The sequence below is a fragment of the Tyto alba genome, unplaced genomic scaffold (assembly GCF_018691265.1).
Source record: "Tyto alba isolate M040663 unplaced genomic scaffold, T.alba_DEE_v4.0 Super-Scaffold_7, whole genome shotgun sequence".
In the NCBI taxonomy this organism is placed as follows: domain Eukaryota; kingdom Metazoa; phylum Chordata; class Aves; order Strigiformes; family Tytonidae; genus Tyto; species Tyto alba.
This window is the reverse complement of record NW_024881328.1, coordinates 24,530,717-24,550,074: the sequence shown is the minus strand read 5'-3', so window position 1 is coordinate 24,550,074 and position 19,358 is coordinate 24,530,717. Positions and strand designations below refer to the sequence as shown.

Sequence of the window (19,358 nt, the reverse complement as noted above, 5' to 3'; positions counted from 1 at the left end):
TTATATCCTATGTTCTTCCTGCGCTGAAGAAAAAGTCAGCACTTTTGTGATTGCACAATTGAAGTGTGTTTTCAATAAAAGTTTTAATAGTCATCATGTAACTGTAGTGGGTGGTAGATACAGTTACTGTTGTATGACAGAGTTGCTCTTACTCATGTTTTAACTACAGAAGTTGGTGTGTGTTTGAAAACAGAAAATGTCAGATTATTCTCAAATCAAGGGAGGCAGTAAATAAAAACCTGAAATCTAGAAATGCAGTTTAAATCAATTAAATTTTTTAAATCTGCATTATTAATCTGTCTTTACCCAGCTACAGTTTCTCATCCTTACCTTTGCTTCTTCCTTCAGTCACCTAACTATTACTACATCTGTAGTTCATCTATCAAAATGACTTTGTCATTTTGTGTTTGTAACTTATGCTTCCTGTCATTCCATGTTGTTTTTTGTTTTGGGTTTTTTTTGTCCTTTCTTTATGAACACATGCACAGAAAACACCAGGTTCATGAAGTCATGTTGCTCTGCCAGTTCTGTTCTCAAAAACAGCTGTTACACTTGACCAGTCTCAGCTGAGTTTGTCAACAACAATAGAGGTTTCAAAGGAATTACATTGCTTTGTTTCATGGAAAGGGGTGGCTGAACAGGGTAGAGAGACACAAATTAATGCTTCCCTTTAGACAAAGGCTGCATGTTAGGAACTACAGTCACTAGGGAATCTCTTCAGGGAAGTGCTGTGGGGAATCGTATCTGTGAGTCCTGCTGATCTTGGACCTTCTTGCATGTCTTCCTTTGACTTATATGCTCGAATTGTAAGGTAGACAGTAGGCTTAGTAAAATGGACTCCTTTTAATCATAAAGGCATGTGAAAGCTCTGCCTGGTTACTTTTATTTTCCTGGTAAATCAATCCTTAAGCCTAGTTACACAGCTTCTACTGATAGATTTGTGTAGCTGTAAGATTGTAACAGCAATTCTTGAGCTTTTTCAGTCATTAGATGGGTTTTATTTAGATGTTCAGCCACTGGGTTGTGAGGTACTCCTGTACAGTTTGCTTTGCCTCTTTTCCTTTAACACTTTGTGTTGCAGAGAAGGCCTGTGGTTGCATTTATATTGTATACTGCCTGATTAATTATGTAGTAAATGACTTATGGGTCTGGAACAGAAACCATATGGGATTGGTGAAAAAAACAGTTCTGCTTCCCTAAAGCAGTAGCCAAATGATAGGAATGTATTTTGACTGTTTGATTGTTCTACACTTCCCAAATCTGTTGCATTTTGCAGTTATCTTGTTGGGCACGGGGAGAGTTCCTGGTCCAGCACAATTTGAAATGTTGTTTTCATGCAGCTTGTGCCTACTGTTCAAGGCTGCTTCTTTCCAGGGCAGAAAAGTCATTAAGAGACAATACAGACTGGAATTAATCTCTCTTTTTCAAACAGGTTGTTTTCAAAAAAAGGGGGTTGGGGAAGGGAGGGGCTGGGAGAGAACTACTCAGGATTTCCCTTTTTAAGTTATTTACCAGTATAATACATAGCCATTGCTAATATTCTGTTCTTTCCATAGCCAAGGTGCACTACAAAAGGCTCTTGTTTGTGCTCTGAGTGTTCCTGGTCATTTCCCTTTCAGGAAAACTAGGATGTTACAAGGGAAAAATCCCTAGTATTTGTAGGTTGTTTTTGTTTTGTTTTTAAGGGACAGTGTTAAAATTTTAGTTTGTTTTTAATTGTTTTCCTTTTCACATCTTTTTGGGAGTAATTTAAGGTAAAGACACTTGAGAATTTCTTGAGAGTTTTAACTGGTTGAGAGTTGTGAAAGTTCTGTGGTACATTCAGATAAAGGTATTGCAAGCTTTTTTACCTGTATTGGTCTCAGACCTTTCACTGTCTTGCTTTCCTCTGCTGAACAAAACCATCTAGCACTTGAATTGCATTTTTCATTTCTTTACTCTTTTTTGAGACCACTTTGAGATCTATTGAGGAAGACCACTATATAAGGTTAGAGTCAGAAGAAAAAGGTGAGGAAATAAAAGAAATAATATTGATCTTAGTCAAGTATGTTTTTCTTTTGGTAGTTTGCTGAATATAGCAAATAACCTTAATATGAAAGCTAAGGAGAAGTTAATGATTTCAGAGAGGCTATAATCTCGGTGTGACCTGTGTAAACTTACTGTTGGTATCAAATGTGAATTCACTGTGTGTTTCATAGAACCTAATTGAAAGTAGAAGTTGTTCTTCTTCTTTCATAAATATGAATTGTCTGATTTAGAGGATTCTCTTTATCAGTAAGCCTCCACAACTGTAATTTGATAGTCTGAAATCTCCAAAAGGTTCAGGAGAAAACAAGAAAATTGTCAGTCTGTACCAGTCAACAGTTCTTAGATCTGAGATCTATATTTGATTGCTTGCCTTCTCACAACAGTGTTCTAACTTGTTAATTACCATTTTTCCTTCATGTAAGCCCTCATTGCATACAGTTGCCAAGTTCACCTTTGTGCAGTGACCTGGCTTTGCAGTTGAATACAGTGTTAACTGTTCACCCTGTCTCTCAGAAATTGATTTCTCAATCCCCTGTCAGCAGAAATAAAATAGCCAACTGCTGTTAAGGAGCCATCAATGAAATAATTTTCAAGTTCTACTTAAAAATCAATGAACACAATATGTTCCAAGATCAGCAACATGTAATGTTGACATAGGCTTGGAATAGCTTCCTTTACATGTATATTTTTGTCTGTTTTGCAAGTGTTCTCACTGCCTTCTTAGAAATGACTGTCTGCTTTTAGTAAGGGTGCTGTTCATTCAGACTTAGTATACCTTTAGATATTATTTGGCTATAACTTTCTAAAGAGATATTACAGAATAAAAATACCCCTGTTATTTGCATGTATTAAAACAGCATGAATATAATTTCAGAAAGCAATCAGAGTAATTTTGATTTTATATTTTAAATCTGTCTGGTGCTGGTATCTTCAGAGACATGAGAAAGATTGAGTTAAACTTTATTATTAGGTTATTATTTATCTGTCATTTTGGATAGCAGGAGATTCCAAAGAAAAATTCAAATATGTTTGAATTTTTAGAACAGAATGTACAAATCTTAAAACCTGTTTTAAAGCAATATATTTTTGAATGCATGGGATTTTCAGGCCTGGAGACAGAAGTCTTCAAGTTAATACAATATAATATAGGTAAGTGAAAGTTATTGCAGGATTCTCTTTCATTACCCTTCCTGCGTGATTCAGTTCTAGTCCTTAGAGACTGACCCTCTGCAGTAGATAGCTATTCCTTCAGCCCTTTGTTAGTGCACCGAATATGGAATTCCAGCACAGAATAATTCTTAGTGGTAATGGTATTGTGATTTATATATCTGACCACAAGAATACTATTTATAGTTGAGTTCACGCAGATTATTAATGTTAGTGGTATGAAGACAAAATCTTTAGTGTCAGTATCAATGTCCACAGTGTTTAAGCTTCCAGTTTTGAAAGGCGGTCAGGATCAATGTTCACTGCGTTTGAACTTCCAGTTTTCAGTTGAAGGGAGTACTTCTACGAGTCCTGTGAGAGATCTAAATTCCATTGATAGTCTGTCAATTTAAAAATGAGATTAGTTTTTCAAATCAAACACATTTTGTAAGAGCAAATGTAATTGCAATTATGAAAAGAACAGTTAGAGACTTCTTTTTAATGTAATGGTACCAGAACCATTTTGTAAGTGCATATTTAACTTACAAAAAAGGCATCAAGCTTTGTTTTGTTACTGTGATGAATTAACAACTGATACAATGACGTAGAGTATCTGTTGGCATATATACACTATGAGAAGTAAAGCAAAACCTTTCTAATGATGTTTTAAGTAGCTTTAATCCCTTCCCTCCTCCTCCCTTCCATTCAACGTCTTGGTTCTGTCTTGATAACAGAGTAACTGGAAGATGTTTTTCTGTTAATTTAAAATTACTAATAGGGTGTGGGAGATACTTCATAAACAGCAGAGAGCTGGTATATTCTGTTCCTTCTCATTACCAATACATACTATGTGAAAACAGGGTGCAAATCCTTTCCTTCCTTCAATATTCTGATGAATGGATGGCGCCGAGATGAATTCGCTGACCTCGTGCTGCAAGCACTCGCCAGAGTTCTTACGGATGGATGAACTCTTATTTCCTCTAACTGATGATGTCAGTTGGGAATTTTCACCTTTCTTTCATTCCAAGTTGAAGATAAATACAGCAATGAATTGTAATTTTTTTTTTCTTCCTAGTTTTTGGTCTCCTTTTGTGAGGAGAATTTAAGAGGCCAGTTTGTTCCACTAGTGATGGAAGGAGCAGCGTACACATACACTGTTGACATACTTTCTGCTGATGGCTGTTACAATTAGTAACTTAAATGTTAAATCATAGGGAATTGAGAAAATATTTATATTCTTAATGCATATAATTATGCCTAAAATCTTTAGTGGACCATTTACTGTGCTTAATGTGGTATTTAGAGGAAATTAAAGTTCATTCTGGAGAACATTTTGAATGTAACAGGAAAATTTTCATGGCAGATGTTTGTGAATTAATTGGTAGTAAAGCCTGATTTAAAAGTACATAACGTGTAAATACACGTTTGGATTTCTTTTGGTATTATCAGTGAACAAGGACAAGTTAATGCTTAAATACTTTCTGTCAAGGCTGATCTTTCCTTTGTAGATTTGAACAGTGGCTAAAAGTAATTAGTTTTGTAAATATTGTCTGTTGGGGTATGTCTAGATCCAAGCCATGGTGTAACTTTTAAATAGTATATACGTATGCCAAAATAACTGCATATATGAATAGTTCTGAAAAAGACCCCTTTTCAGTTGGCTTAATTTACATCTAGAACAAATGTATTCACACATGGATTTATTTGGAAATAAGTGTGTGTAGACTAATGTAGAGTGGAACTCTACAGAAGATGTTTAATTTTACTTTTCAGTGCGATTTTCATGTTCTGCATTTTTTAACTGCTAGAAATAGTCACTTGTAGATAGAGTGCTTTCTGTATTCTTAGCTGCTTTTTTCTTTGAGAAGCTACAAGTGACTATATCATTTTATGTATAATGCCTTAGAGCCCACAAGGATGACCCACAGAGGAGAATTTAGGCATTATTGACATGAATTACATTGCCTGGAATGCCTGTAGGATGTTTTGGGTGAAAGTACTTGCTGTGGTTCATAAACATTATTGGCATCTAGCTCTGAGTAGATCTTATATCATGTACAGCTTGTACTGGCTCTGTTAGAAGGTATTGAATAGAAGAAAGGATAATACACTTGTCCTAAATCCATTACTTCTCCCATTGTATTTTTATTAAAGTCAGTGAGCAAGGGAATTGTAAGAGATTAGACATTGTTTTGTACCACAGAGGAGCTCATTGTCACTCCAGCTGATGCAGTACCTGACTTGTTCTCTTTCTTGCACCCAGCTGCTACAGCTTATTTAAGCACTTAACACAATTGAAAAACATGATGTAGCCTTTTTTTTTAACTGCAAAATTTGTCTTAATTATGATTTAAAAATACCACTGTTTCTAAACATTGTTTTTACAATAAATTCTTACTTTGTCACTTCAGCCTCACTCTCTTAAATTGCCAGAAAACCACCAGGAAAAGCAGAGAGCTTGAAGCTATGCTAAATAGAACTCAAAGTTTTCCAAGGAAAGCCACGAACAGGACGACTGTGGGCATGGTACACACCGTACACCTTGTGTTAACAAGGAAATTACTGTGTGCACAATAAATTGTTTTTGGTGCAGCATAGTTTAGTTATGAGTACTCTTTACCTCAAATATAGCATATTTCTCTATCTCTACCTGAAAAGCCATCATAGCTATTTTGGAGGCCAGATGGAATACTAATTATTCTCTAGCTTTATCTCTTGCATGTTCCAGTTTAATTCTGATAGTTGTGGTTAAAATAGAATGTATCTCTTAGGGGGAAAAAATAACTTTTATTTAAATATTTTCTAACTAGAAATAAATTACTGTAACTTTCATAAGCTGTGCCAGTGATTAATTATCTTTACTATTTAGAAATAAGACACAGCTTTAGTCTGTCAAGCTTCAGTTTTTAGCCATTCAATTTCTGTATAATAATATGAAAAACCCTGTACTGTGTGAGTTTTTTAACTACATATATATAGGAAATGCAGTAAGAATAAAAGCATAAGCTTTAAGCACACTGAGTCTTCACGTACGAGTACTTTTTCAAAACTCTAATTTTCCTCCAGTTTTTCAGTATTTCAACAGAGATAAACGTAGAATTATTCACACTGGACATTAGCTTATTTATATACTCAAAGATTGTATTAGTTTTTTAGTTTCAGTACAGTTCATTTACTTGCGACCCTCAAGTCGTCTCAGCCACTCTCACAAGAGGGAATTCCTCTACCTGGTAAATACTGTATCTACCCTCCCTTGTCCCCTTCCCAGCAAGTGTATGAACTTGAATTGTATTGAAAAACATTGTTTGCTTTCACTAAAATCTGTGTAGTGGTTCTGGTCACTACACACATGATTCAAGTTCTTAGTAATTTGCTATTCTCAGAATCTGTGTCATTAACATGATCTATTTTAGGCTGTTGATGAAAGATGATAACTAGAAAAATGCAAATAATTTTTTGGAGTGCCACCAGAAACACACTCATTGGATTTTCTGTTTACAGTTATATTCTGAGACCTACTGGTTAGGTAGTGTTGACTCCGTTTAGTGTATGCAGTGTTTTTTGAATTAAATACCTTATGTCACTGAGCCAGATTCCTTAGGGAAGTTGAATATATTAATTATACACTACTACATTATTGATAAGCTGTACTGCTGGACTTATGTATGAAAGGAGAGGAGCTAACTAGGAGCTACAGGTGACGTTTTAGGTATTCCTTAGAGCTTTTGTGAGGAGCAGAGCAGTGAAAATGATAGAATTTTGGACAATTGAAATATTTTAATAAAAACTGTTTAACTGCTTTTGAAGTGTTTACAGGGAGCTGGTTATTTATTAAGGCTTGGAAATTTTGAAGGGACCAAATAAGGTGTGGAGAAACACTCCATACTTCCCAGAAACATATCCCTTGGTGAGGGAAAAAAAGCCTACTGTACTCACAGTTACTCTGTGTAGTAGCAGAGACTTTTGCACTGCCTGCAGGATCACGGAGAATTCACTTGCACTTTGAAGTGTGAAATGATAATCCTCACAACTGCTTACTTCTTTATTAAATTTGCGGAAGTTAATTACATGCCCTGCTAATTTACAACAAATACCTCACAATTCTCTGATGCCAAGTAGGCAAGTGAGTTTTCCAAGCTTCAGTTTAGTCCCTCATGCTGTAAGAAGAATTTGGCATTGGCATACATTATTACTATCATCCATCCAGAGAGTTTATTAATGTATGCACATTTTTCTACACAGTAGTGTCTCATGAGCATGTCTTGATAAATCTCCTAAATGCAATTTAAATGTATTTCTTTATAGTATTTTATACTGTTGGGACTTACTGTAAAAGTCCTGCTTAGCATTTGTGGGTTGACTACTTGCTGCCTTTGAAAAATGAGAGCAGGACATAAGTTAAAATCACTGTATTGCATATGGCTAAACATACTAAGTATTCATATGTGCTAAATATATTGCCAAGCATATAGTCAGAAATTAACTGATGTTTAAAACAGTGGTATTTGATATTCATGAAGTTTGCTGTATTTCATATGCCTTGACAACTGTAAGTAAATTGGTTTTTAGAGGGGTTTTTGACGGGTTTTTAAATGGTGCTTGCTCTAATGTTGCTAGCTGAAAAACAGAACAAGAATACGCCTCTCATCAAACAAGAAGTGGATCATTCTGCTGGTGACAGAATGACCTCGAAGTGTGCAACTGGGGAGGCCAGATCTAATGAAACAAAGTGGATCATTGCTCTGTATTCTGTTATTAAGCATCTCGGAGTTAACTAGAGTAGTGATTAAATGTGTTTAAATGACTGTTACAGTGATAGTGAAGATAAAAAGGTCAGTTCATACTCTTTCACGAGGCCTAAACAGAAGCAATTAGTAAAACTAAAACTGGTGCTATGTGAGATATAACCTGAAAATGTGCTTTTTGCTTTTTCTGTGTTTGAGTATTGGGGCAGCTGAGGGAAAAAGAAATATGTGGAAACAGCTGCCTTCTTTATATTGTCATTAGTATTTAACGATTTCTTGTTAAGGGATCATATTAAATCTTATTTAAATTGGACACCACCGTTGATGCAGGGGCTTCTGTGTTCATCTGTCCCTTTCTTTTTTAATTTCTGGACTGTCTACCTTACATTCTGCATGGTGTGACCGCCCAGATAGTTCATCAGAGAAGATTTGACTTCGAATTATTATTTCCAAATTTTTTCTTTGTGTCTTACTGCCTCACCAGCTTCAGACATAAATGGTGTGATTCGATTATAAGTTTTCATCCTTCTATCTAAAGAAAGTTTTCCAATACATTGCCACCTTCTCTGTAAAACCGAAATAAAATTGCAAGTATACAGCTGTCGGTTCTCCCCAGCACAATCAGTTGTTGGTCAGCCTTTCCTGCAGAGGTTAGCCATGTAATTACTCCTTTAGAAAAACAGTTGCAAACAGGATGGAGCTAGGTACCTAAATGAGAACTCTGAAAAATTAGGTCTGTGCCAAAAGGGGTTTAGATGTGTCACTGAAGGTACCAGGTGAATGTGGAAGAGAGATTCTGATTGGCAACAGTGTGCTTAGATAGGCTTTAGAAGGAGCAAACTTTATTTGCTGCTTTGATGCTTGAAATTTTGTGCAGGTTCTGCATTATGTAGCTACCCTTACAGTGTGATTAAAAAACATTTCATTGCTGCTTAGGTCAAAAGATTGGCTTTGATAACTTGTGCTATAATGCTTTTTTCAGAGTCAATTTTTTATTGACTCCAATTTATGTGGAATAATATGTTGCTATTGTGGGGGAACGATAATGCTGAAAGCCATGTGGTAGGTGTCTACAGAATTAATTTAAACCCCGAAATAGTGTGTAATCGGAATTCCTTCACTGCTGAACAGGAATCTTGGAGATTGTGTTGATTTTTATGTATCCATTTAAACAAAAGCTGAGAATAAAGATCTTAAATGCAAAGTACCTATTGGTAGAATTGCTTCCTTTATCTTGTTTATACTGATTAATTAATAAATAAAAAGCACATAGGGTTAAAGATAAGATGGTACCACTGTTTTCTTCTTTATGTGTAATCTTGTTGCATGTCTCTACATAAGCTGTTCTGGCCACTCATCATAGTAACCAGCTGGGCCATTTCACCTGCTGGAGCCATTAAAGAGGACTCTCTCCCCCTAGATTAATCCCCTCCGACATTAGTTTTTTGCTCTGACAACTGGAGCAGGCATTCAGAATTTGCAGGTGGCCAGTGTGACGCACATAATTGCCTACAATTTTAGGCAATGAATAAAAATGGTCTACATTACTTGTCAAAGGTTGTATATGCAGTGCCAAGTGAGATCTATGGGAAGCCTTTTAGGGTTTAAAGAACAGTTAATAGCAAAGCTGCACAGTGCTTTTTTAATCATAATGCATTTGTAATATAGCACTTTGATCTTCTCCTTGTAGGAAATGGTGTTATATTAGCCACTTTTAAACATTTATGAGTGAAATTCAGTTATAGGAGAGTAAAAGTGATTATTCTTAGGCAGAACATGTTAGATTTCATTAAAAGTTTTAGCTTGCCCCTTCCTTGTTAAAATCTGTGGGGAGTCCTGTTCCTGGAGGGTTTCAAATCAGGATCTGAAGATTTAGAAGAGCTTTTTCTTTTTTTCTTTTTTTTTTTTTCACTAAAGCAACTGCAAGACTAGAAAAGACTGTAGTAAATACTGATGTTGTTTGTGGTTGTTTATAAACGTACTTCAGCCGCATAGCATTAAGCACAAAAAATGTTGTGTGCTCAGTGGTTTAGGGAATGTTTCCTTGTATTTTAAAGATCTTAATTCTCAGTTGAGTCATTTATAACCTAAAAAATGCATTATTTAAAGCATGATCATAAATTATCTACAACAAAAAAATAGGCGACTCTAAAATGTACTACTCCTAGAAGAGCCGAGTTTGACCTTTCAGACCCAAGAGCCTTTTATTAACACCTGCCTGTAAGGAGAACCGTGCCACACGCAGCTTTCGGATTCACGACCACAAAACTGATGAGGAAAGGCTTGAAGGGTTCAGTTTGTGTCACTTGCTGTTTGCCGTTTCCATTTCACAGATGATTAATCTTTCTGTGAAGAAAGGCCAGAGAAACAAAGCACATTGGGCTCTTCCTGCAGTTACTCCTTCTGAATGCACACTAGCTTGCTAACTAAAAGGCCTTTAGATTTCCTGCCGAGAGAGATGTTCTGAAAGTGAATGCAGCTGGTTGGAGGTCACCAGTGCAAGGCTCTTGCCATTGTGTAATGGAGGCTTTGGCAGGTTTCATTTGGGGGGGGAGGGAGAAGGTGTTGGCGAAAAATTAATGTGGAATAAAAAGGGCTTTGGCCATTTGAATTAATTTCTTGAAGGGTGGATCATCAATAATAGGCTCAATTTCTTTTGCTCGCAATTTAAAAAAAAAGATTTTTGCTCTGTTTTTTCCCACCCATTCCCTTTTCTTAATGGCATGTTTATATTGTACGTGGTCTCTCCCGCTGGATGCTGAAATGTCGCGTCTTACTGAGTTTGAAAAGCAATCCAAAATATACTGATTTTTACATATATTTTATGAGCTCTGCTGATTTTTTTTGGTGGCAAGAGATGATACTTGAGCACTGTGTATTTAACTTCTTAATGATGGGATTTGTATTGCTTTAATAGTTGATATTGCTCTTTAGTGACTTTTAAAGCAGCAATTTCTATTTTTCTGGGAGAGTAAAAATTTGTTTTTAAAAGGTATTATCTAATTTTTAATTTCTGTGTATGTTTTGAATCTTAACATACACATACACATGCCTTGTTTATAGAAGAGAATGGTCTGATATCCAGCTGAGTTTTTGACTTTGTTTTTTCTTGATCTTGTGTAGGACGTAATGTGCAAAATCAAGACATGGGTAATAGATGAAAAGAAGGCTGTCCGCTTCTATCATGATTGGAATGACAAAGAGGTAGGCTGTAAATATTATCCCATTAATCGACTTTTAATTTTGCTACCTGGTACTGTCTTTTAAGAAAAGTTTTGTTTTGTTTTGTTTTTATTTCATATTCATAGCTTATTGAATAATAAATTGATCTGCCTATTATGTGTTTATCAGTGATCTATGTATTACACTTTAATTCTGTTGCTTTTTCAGACATGTCATGAGGAAAATGGTCATAAAATTAACTCAACTCAATATAATTTGTTTTTAAACTTCTCCTATATTTTCACTTTTAGATTGATGTTTTGAACAAACATTTGTTTTTTACTTCAAAACCGATGATCTACTTGGTTAACCTCTCTGAAAAAGACTACATTAGAAAGAAAAACAAATGGTGAGTGTGTTCAGGTTAAATATCTAAATCTATGTTTCTATTTCACATTTTTCAATGGTGAATGATTCCTTGTGCATTTAAGATCACCAAGGATATTAATTAAAACAGGAATAAAAACTAACGTTGCACTTTTTTACTTGTTATACTCCCATGACATGCTGTTTGAGTACAATGCCTATGGCGAAACCCTGAATTAAAGTGTGGAATAGAAAAGAATATGCTTTCCTTCTTTATGTTTTTATGTGAATCTGTTAACTGCGAAGAAAACTGATTTGATTTAGAAGTATTTTTGAAATAGCTGTATGGTTTTATCATGTCATATGATGCTGATTGTCTGAGCAACATCTTTTTCATTCCAAAGGAATTAATTGAATGCCAGAAGACTAAAGCCATGTGAGTTGCACAGAAATTTTTCAAACTGTGGCAAAATTGCACATTTTAACAGTACTCTTCTGCTTGCAGTTGGGTGCCTGGCTTCCTTGCCACTGCCTGCACTTTGCTTACAGTTTACAGGCCTGTTTTGATGGGCTCTAATGCCATGAACAGCGCAGGTTTTAGACAAGTATTACTGACATCAATATTATGACTTAAGTACACGATGGTTACAAAATCAATCTACCAGACATTCAATGAACTGGATGTAGATCCAGTCCTAACATGGCAGACATATGGTGGGAATCCGCTGTTGAGAAGTACAGCATTTAGCATGTCATTGGGAAGCTCTAGATGGGATAAATACTTGGTTTGTGGAGGAGGGAGCAGATTAAGTAGTATACAGTGAAGAAAAATGTATAGTAGTATATTTAGCTTTAAAAAAACAACCAAACAACAAACCTTTTCTTAGTATTCTGATCTTTAAACCCTGTAATTGTGAGATACTTTGAAGATGTATAAACGTATGTTTGTGAACAGATATATGCGTGTAACTCAACCAAACAAATCAAAAGTATCTAAAGCGGAATATCTGAATTCTCCTAAAGTACACCCTCTGTTTCTCCCTGTACTTCATTAAGTACTTAGATGCACATGGTTTCAATTTTCCATTAAAAATTCTCATTTCCATATGATATCAAAGAGTGAGAAGGCTTTAAACTGAAAAATAAACATTCATAGACTGGAAGCCAAAACAATAATTAATGTCAGATGGGTAACTCCAATAAATCATTAGAATAAATTCTGTGAAATTACTGCAACTAAAACTGTCCTTCTGATACTCCGAGACATTTTGTGTTGGTATTAAAGAACAAAGTTTAAGCTAATTAATGGCAAACTCTCTCAGCCCAAAACACAGACTTTGGAATAAACTTGATAACCAGTGTAAGAATGTAAGCTTTCCATATTTGGCCAAATTTTATAATTTTAAATTAATTTGTTCCTTCTTTGAATGTTTTTTGGACATGATGATTTAAACATTAAAAATGATTTTACCCAAGGAAGTCTTTAAAATCAGGATAGTAGTATTTGTTCTCTTATTGTCAGGTAAGATTTTTTTTTCTGAAGTACAAATGCTGAGGCTTCCTAAGATTCGCTATAACTGTACAGACGTGGAAGTTTATGTGAAAATGGATGAGTTGGTTTCCCCGTCCAAAAAAGGATCCGCACACCTGTATTTGGATGATTACAGGTAGAGCTCACTGGCTCTAATTGTACAGTAAATACCATTTCCCAGACCCTAATGGTAGACAGACTACTTAGGAGACGCCAGTCTGTGATTTAGCTGTCGCCAGTCACCCCATGTTTTTTGTGAGACTAGTTGTGATGATGACATAGTTAAACCCAATTGAAAGCAAATCTTTGTATAAATCACAATTTTTAATTTGTAAAAAATCAGATGTTTGCATTGAGGAGTCATATAATGAAATGGGTTAACTGTTTCTATTACAATTAATGATTTAGTTTTTAAAAAGTATACCCAGATCTCATGGATGTGAGTGTAATTGTAGCTGAAAGATCAAAGCCTGGGTAGCTGAGTGATGTTCCAGAAGAGAATTTACCACATAGCCATTTTCAGTACAGTTTCTGCCTCCTGCTGTTCCTATTTTCCCTCAAGCTAGCCATTGACTACCCCCTGTGCATCCCTGCTCGTAAAAAATGATTGAGGAAGTATTTGTCATGTATTTATGAGTGGGAAACATTGTGTGATAGGGAAAGGCATCTACTAGAACTAGAAAGATTGCCATTTTCTTTCATTCAGCCACTCTGCCACAGCTTTAAATCCTCTGTTTATGCAACATAGCTTTTATATTTAAGAGCAAAATAAATGTTTTCTATGAAGGATGCTAACGGTAGGCTTTTGTCATTTGTGTGGTGCAAGCAGATGTAAATGATTAGAATATATTTTACTGTTAGATGCCACTTAATTTGTGATTTTTATTATTATTTTGAGGGGTAGAGGTTCATATTTGAAATGCAAGCCACATTTAGACTAGTCGTTCAACTTGAAAAAGTTTATTTCTGAGCTTAATTCATAATATTAATATAACAAAAGCAAGGTTAATACAGGAAACGCTCAGCAGTAAAATGTTTTCATAAGACTTCTACAGCTATAAGAGTGTTTAAAAGAGCAAAGGAGAGGAGAGGCTTTTTGATTGTGGGTAGAGAGGAAAACTAAAATTGTCTGTTTTACTGGGTCACTCTTTCAGAATTAATGAACATTTTAATTGTTAGTTAAAACACAAGTGCTAACATGTTATTTTTCAATCCAAGAAAAGAAGAAAACACTGAAAGATAGGACTATTGTGTGTTTGAGTAGGTGTATTGACCTTTTGAAAGATGTAAAAACTGGAATGGCTCCAAGCAGTTACTTGCTGGTTTTAACAATGTTGAATTAGTCATTCAGTTGATTTATGATTAAGACCTAGCCCCTGAAGAGAAGCTGACATGGCAGCTGTGTTAGTCGTACTTGTGTTATGATCAGATGACAGTAATCATGATGTTGTATGGGGGAATCCACTGAAATCATTCTGACTGTATATTGCTGTGCTCTGAATGAATACTTAAGCCCTTCTTTTAATAATTCCTTATGGTTTTGATATGGATCTAGTACCTTAACATGGTATACATGTATTTGAGTTTTACCATGAAAGTCTTCTACATGAGCCTATTATTTTTCAGTTAAAACTGCATTCTGAGTCACAGGTTGTCACATAAATCCAGGACGTGAGATTTACCAGCCTTTCACCTAATTAAAGGTTTACATTTTAGTCTTACTAAAGAGGGTGCTTTTATCAGATCATAATATGGATTCCAATTATGAAATATATTGAGCTAATTAATGAGCGAATGTAGTGGCCCATGCTTAGCATACTGTTCAGTTCAGTATTTTGGACTTCCCTTTGCAGTGAGCGCCAGACAGTCAAAGCTGCATAGGCTGATCTTTTGACTCAACTTCTTAGTTCTAAAGAAGTGAGTTTTTTCATCCTTTGCATAGACTATAATTTAAAGAGCTGGTTATGCTGCTAAAGTTTTTCTAATATCTATAGCATCATAATTAAGTCATCTGAGACTTGATATGGATTTTTGAACATTGGTTTCTGTAATATAATTCAGACTTGTTGAGTATCCAAACGTGTGTTAACATTATTTTCAAGGGCTTGTTTCTCAAAATGTTATGGTAGATGTTCTGTTAACAAAAATAAGTTGGGTTTGATGGGATAGTGTACCTCTCTTGAAGTATCTTACTCCTGTGTATTTAGAAAGATGGTATATATGTCATAATAAATAACCTTTTCCCTGTTAATTTTTATAGCATTTTTAAGCTGGAAGAGGAATAATTAGGTCAGATGAAAGGTCTATCTTTTCTAGTATCATGTTTCTGACAGGCCACTAACAGATGTCTAGGGAAGATTATAGGAACAGATTAAGCAAACAGAGTGTATGTGTCCAGCTTCTTGCAATGTGTTATTGTAGAACTGACTTAGCCAGATATGATATACTTGTAGTTAATAATTTTTGACTGATTTTTATTCTATGAGTTTAACCATTGACCTTTTGAACCCAAGTATACTTTTGGCATCCCAATATCCTGGAGCAGGGACTTCCACAGCTTAACTATGTGCTATATGGAGAAGTACTTCCTTATGCTTGTTTTGGATCTGCCACATCATAATTTCATTTGATGCTCCTTAGATCTTGTAGTATGAGAGTGAATAATCCTTTTCTATTCATCTTTTCCATATTGCTTCAGATGTTCCAAATATTAAAAGAAAAAGGGAGGGGTGTGTGGAAATCTGACATGAAGAAAGAAATATCAAGGGTAAAGTACAAGGAAGACTCAGTAGGTTTGAGTATGAATTAATATGCTTCACTTAGTCTTTCACTTTTAAACTAGCTAGGAAAGAAAGTTATTATCTGATGGTAAATGGAGACGTAATGTTCTTGGTTGTATTTCTGTGGGTATGTGCCCCAATGGTATAATAGATCTAATATAGTTGTGTGTTCACCATCTTAGCAAAAGAGCAAGGCAATGTGTGCTAGTAGAGAAGAAGATGGTCACAGAAGAAATGCTATCCAAAAGGTTTTCCTGGCTTCACTACCCTGTTAAAAACAGGAGAATAAAGGGAAACTTAAAAGAAACTCGGGAACAAAAAACCCCTATGCTCCCAAACCTCCCCTTCCACCCTTAAATAGTGTCTAATTTTTAAGAAGCCCCGGAGATACTATTTTTGTGCAGGCTCTTCCTAAACTGATTAGCAATAAATATTTGATCTCTATGTAAAAAAAAAAAAAAAAATTAAAGTGAAAGTTCTTCCTTAGCATTTTACCTGCATTTTGGTTTGAGACCTTTCAAAAAGACATTTTAAAAACCAAAAGAAACAAAGATTAATGGAAATGGTAGTATTAAAATGACGTACCTTGAAGCAAAACATGATTTAACAAGCAGTATAAGGATATGTATATTTAAGTATCTTAGTAAATAAATTCACAGGAACTAAAGTTAAGGGAAAGAACAGCTGCAGGCCAGCTTTGTCTCTTTTACAACTAGAAATATGGTGACTCAATAAAAGTGTTTAACATCTCCATCTTAGTTCTATAGAAACACAATCTCCTTTCACTGCCTAAGTTTCAGCCCTTTTTTAAATGCTGTCTGAAATACATGAAGTTTTCAAATTTTGCTAAAAACAAAAAAAAATTACTCTTTGGAGCAAATACCTAAAAGTTGTTCCTCTTCTGAAATGAGGGATGCTGCTGTTCATGAAGCTCTGCAGTGCAGATAGAAACAGAATTACATCACTTAGAGCAAACAGTTATTTGCAAATACCAGCATATTAGTGATGTAGCAAGATACCCAAGTGAGGGCAGAATGTGGTTTTCACTACCCTCAGCTTCTGAATTACATTTATTTTCTGAAGTACATTAAATGTGCATTTAAATATATAAATACAGTCGTGGATGTTTAGACATATAAATTTTATTCTTATAAATATATTTGAGAATGTTTTTGATGTAGAGTTCTTCAAATCAGAAGTTGCAATGCCATTGTAGTATTGAGGTCTTTTCTTGACATAGCTGCTTAACGATTTTAAGTCTGTCTTCTACGCTGACAGATTTGGAAAATTACCATTTTTAAAATACATTGCACTTCTTGTCCCTGCCTTGCAACTGAAATGTTTATAAAAAATACTGAAGGATGATTTATGTTATCTGCATGTAAATGGAGTTCTGCACACACAAGTTGTGAAGTGAAATACTCAAAGTTAACAAGATCCAGAATTTTGACTTCCTGTTGCACCTTTACTGCCTAATTGAGAGAAAGTACCTTACAGCTCAGGTTGTTTTAACTAGAGGATGGCATATGTTTTCTATAGAGTGCTTACGTACTGTAGTAGGGGATAGTGCATGCTATTTGCTTAATAAACAGTTATTCTTTATTATGTCTTATACAAATTAATTTATCATCTGTCAACCTAATGACAGTTCCTTCTCTTTCCAGCACCTTTGCCTGAAATTGCCAGTTGACTTCTTGTAGTCTTCTGTCTTTACAATTCCAGTGAATTTTCAGTTGTTTTGTCTATCCCAAACTTTTTTCCCCACCTTTTTTCTAGCCAACATGTTCTCCTTGGGTCTTTGCCAGATTGTGTCTCCCTCTTCTCTGGTTTTATCCTATTCTTACTGGCTTAGTTCCAGTCCAGATCCTTTGGTCTGGATGATTTCTTTCACCAGACTTCCTGCTTTGCTTTGCTTTCATTTGCCTCCCCCTCTGGAGTCCTCCATCTGTGTGAATGTGAATGCATATTGTTTGGGTAACAGCAGGTGTGGGGGACATGTCTCTAAGCACGGGGAGGATGGGTCCCTGCTCTCGGCTCCGGTGCGTAAGTTTGCCCAAGACACAAAAACACCTTCCAGGAGAAGTCTAGCTTCACTCCAGTGCTCCGCTTGCGTGCAGGTGCTGTGGTTATAGAAAGAGATTAAACCACTGAGACTCTTCAGTGTTAAATTTGAGCAGTTTTGCTACTGCGGACACAAATTTCTTATTTGGATGGACTTTCTCACAAGTGTGATGGTTAATCTCTGATACCAGGTTTGCTCCGTGCCAAACATAGTCTTGGCTTCTAAGCTTTAGGACAGTAAATTTTTTTCAAATAAAATCTTTCTAGGATGTTTTAAAAATGGGGAATGCTGTATGATGAAGCTTTTTTCAGAAATTTCAGGCCACCTGGTTACAACATGGTACTTATAAATAGCTAAAGTGTAGGTTGCAAAGTCAGGAAATAAAGCCTCAGAAGTCCTGTCCTGGGCAGGTAAAGGTAGCTTCAAGCTGTTCTTACAGCTCCTCAAAGGCTGCAGACTGTAGAGAGCAGGATGACCGGAGTAATGAAGAACTGTTTCTACAATGCTGAGAGTGATACATGACAGCCCAGCATACCGCAACACTGAACACCAGCCCAGCACAGCCATACCCCAGCAAGCCTCTTGTGTTCTCTGAGAGCATCCGTGTGCATCAAGCTGATTATACTGTCAGAGTAATGCAGAAGAACTATGTACTAACACTTCATATCAGCAAGACTGTGCTGAGTGAAAGCAGCTATAAGTAACTTTTCAACTTCATTGCCGTGTGTATGATCCCTGTCTTACCAGCTGCATGTCATACCAGACCTCCTTTTGAACAATTCAGCTTTGCTTCCCATCTTCTCTTCCTTTTCTTCTTCTCTCTCCAGATGTTCTTCTTGGTGTTTTTATTTTTTTTTTTTTGGCTGTCATCACTATAATTTCTGAGCTGTTTACACACGATTCTGTGGGTGCAGTTGTAACATTGAACAACTACAACTTTGAGTTCGGATGCTCCACCAGTTTTATAGTCTGCTTGTGTAGTCTTATGAATTGCTCCCTGCTAACGATGCATTTTTTAATCTGCCATGGCAATTTGGAGAATCAAGTAATTGTGTGATATTTTATTTAACCACTTGGATTTTCATAGGCAAAATCTAAAGCAATAGATGCTAACTTTCAACAAGCAAAAACTGAAGTACTTATAAAGTTATCCAAAGCTGTTCAGGGTAAGAAGGGGCATCTTTATTTGTACATACTGTCTGAACCCTTTAGAAACCTTGTTTATTCTGGATCTTCATTGGAATTGGACCTTTTCAATAAATATTTTTGTCACCTTTATAAACACATGCTACCTAAGATACATAGTACTAGGGGAGAGAATAATGTGGCACTAGATTTCAAATCAATTAATTATACAACTTTGCTTCATTCAGTATATAGATAACAGCAGTGAGTGAGGAACTTCCAGAGAAAAATGGTATGTGGTGACATTGTCAAAGACAATGATGTAAACTTTGTTGCAAAATCATTACAATGCAACATGTTCCTGACTCTGGATGCATCATGAGGTACAACATCCTTTTTAAACTTCAGTCTGT

General features: G+C 35.6%; 1 protein-coding gene across 2 annotated transcripts in view; it reads left to right on the top strand.

Annotated features, from left to right (window-relative positions):
- OLA1 (Obg like ATPase 1) overlaps nt 1-19,358 on the top strand; it is a 103,703-nt gene that overhangs the window by 52,217 nt on the left and 32,128 nt on the right. For both annotated transcript variants that reach the window (XM_042784174.1, XM_032989756.2), the window contains 2 exons: nt 11,043-11,123; nt 11,393-11,490. In XM_042784174.1, the coding sequence (XP_042640108.1) occupies nt 11,043-11,123; nt 11,393-11,490 (179 nt within the window). The remainder of the gene's footprint in view (nt 1-11,042; nt 11,124-11,392; nt 11,491-19,358) is intronic.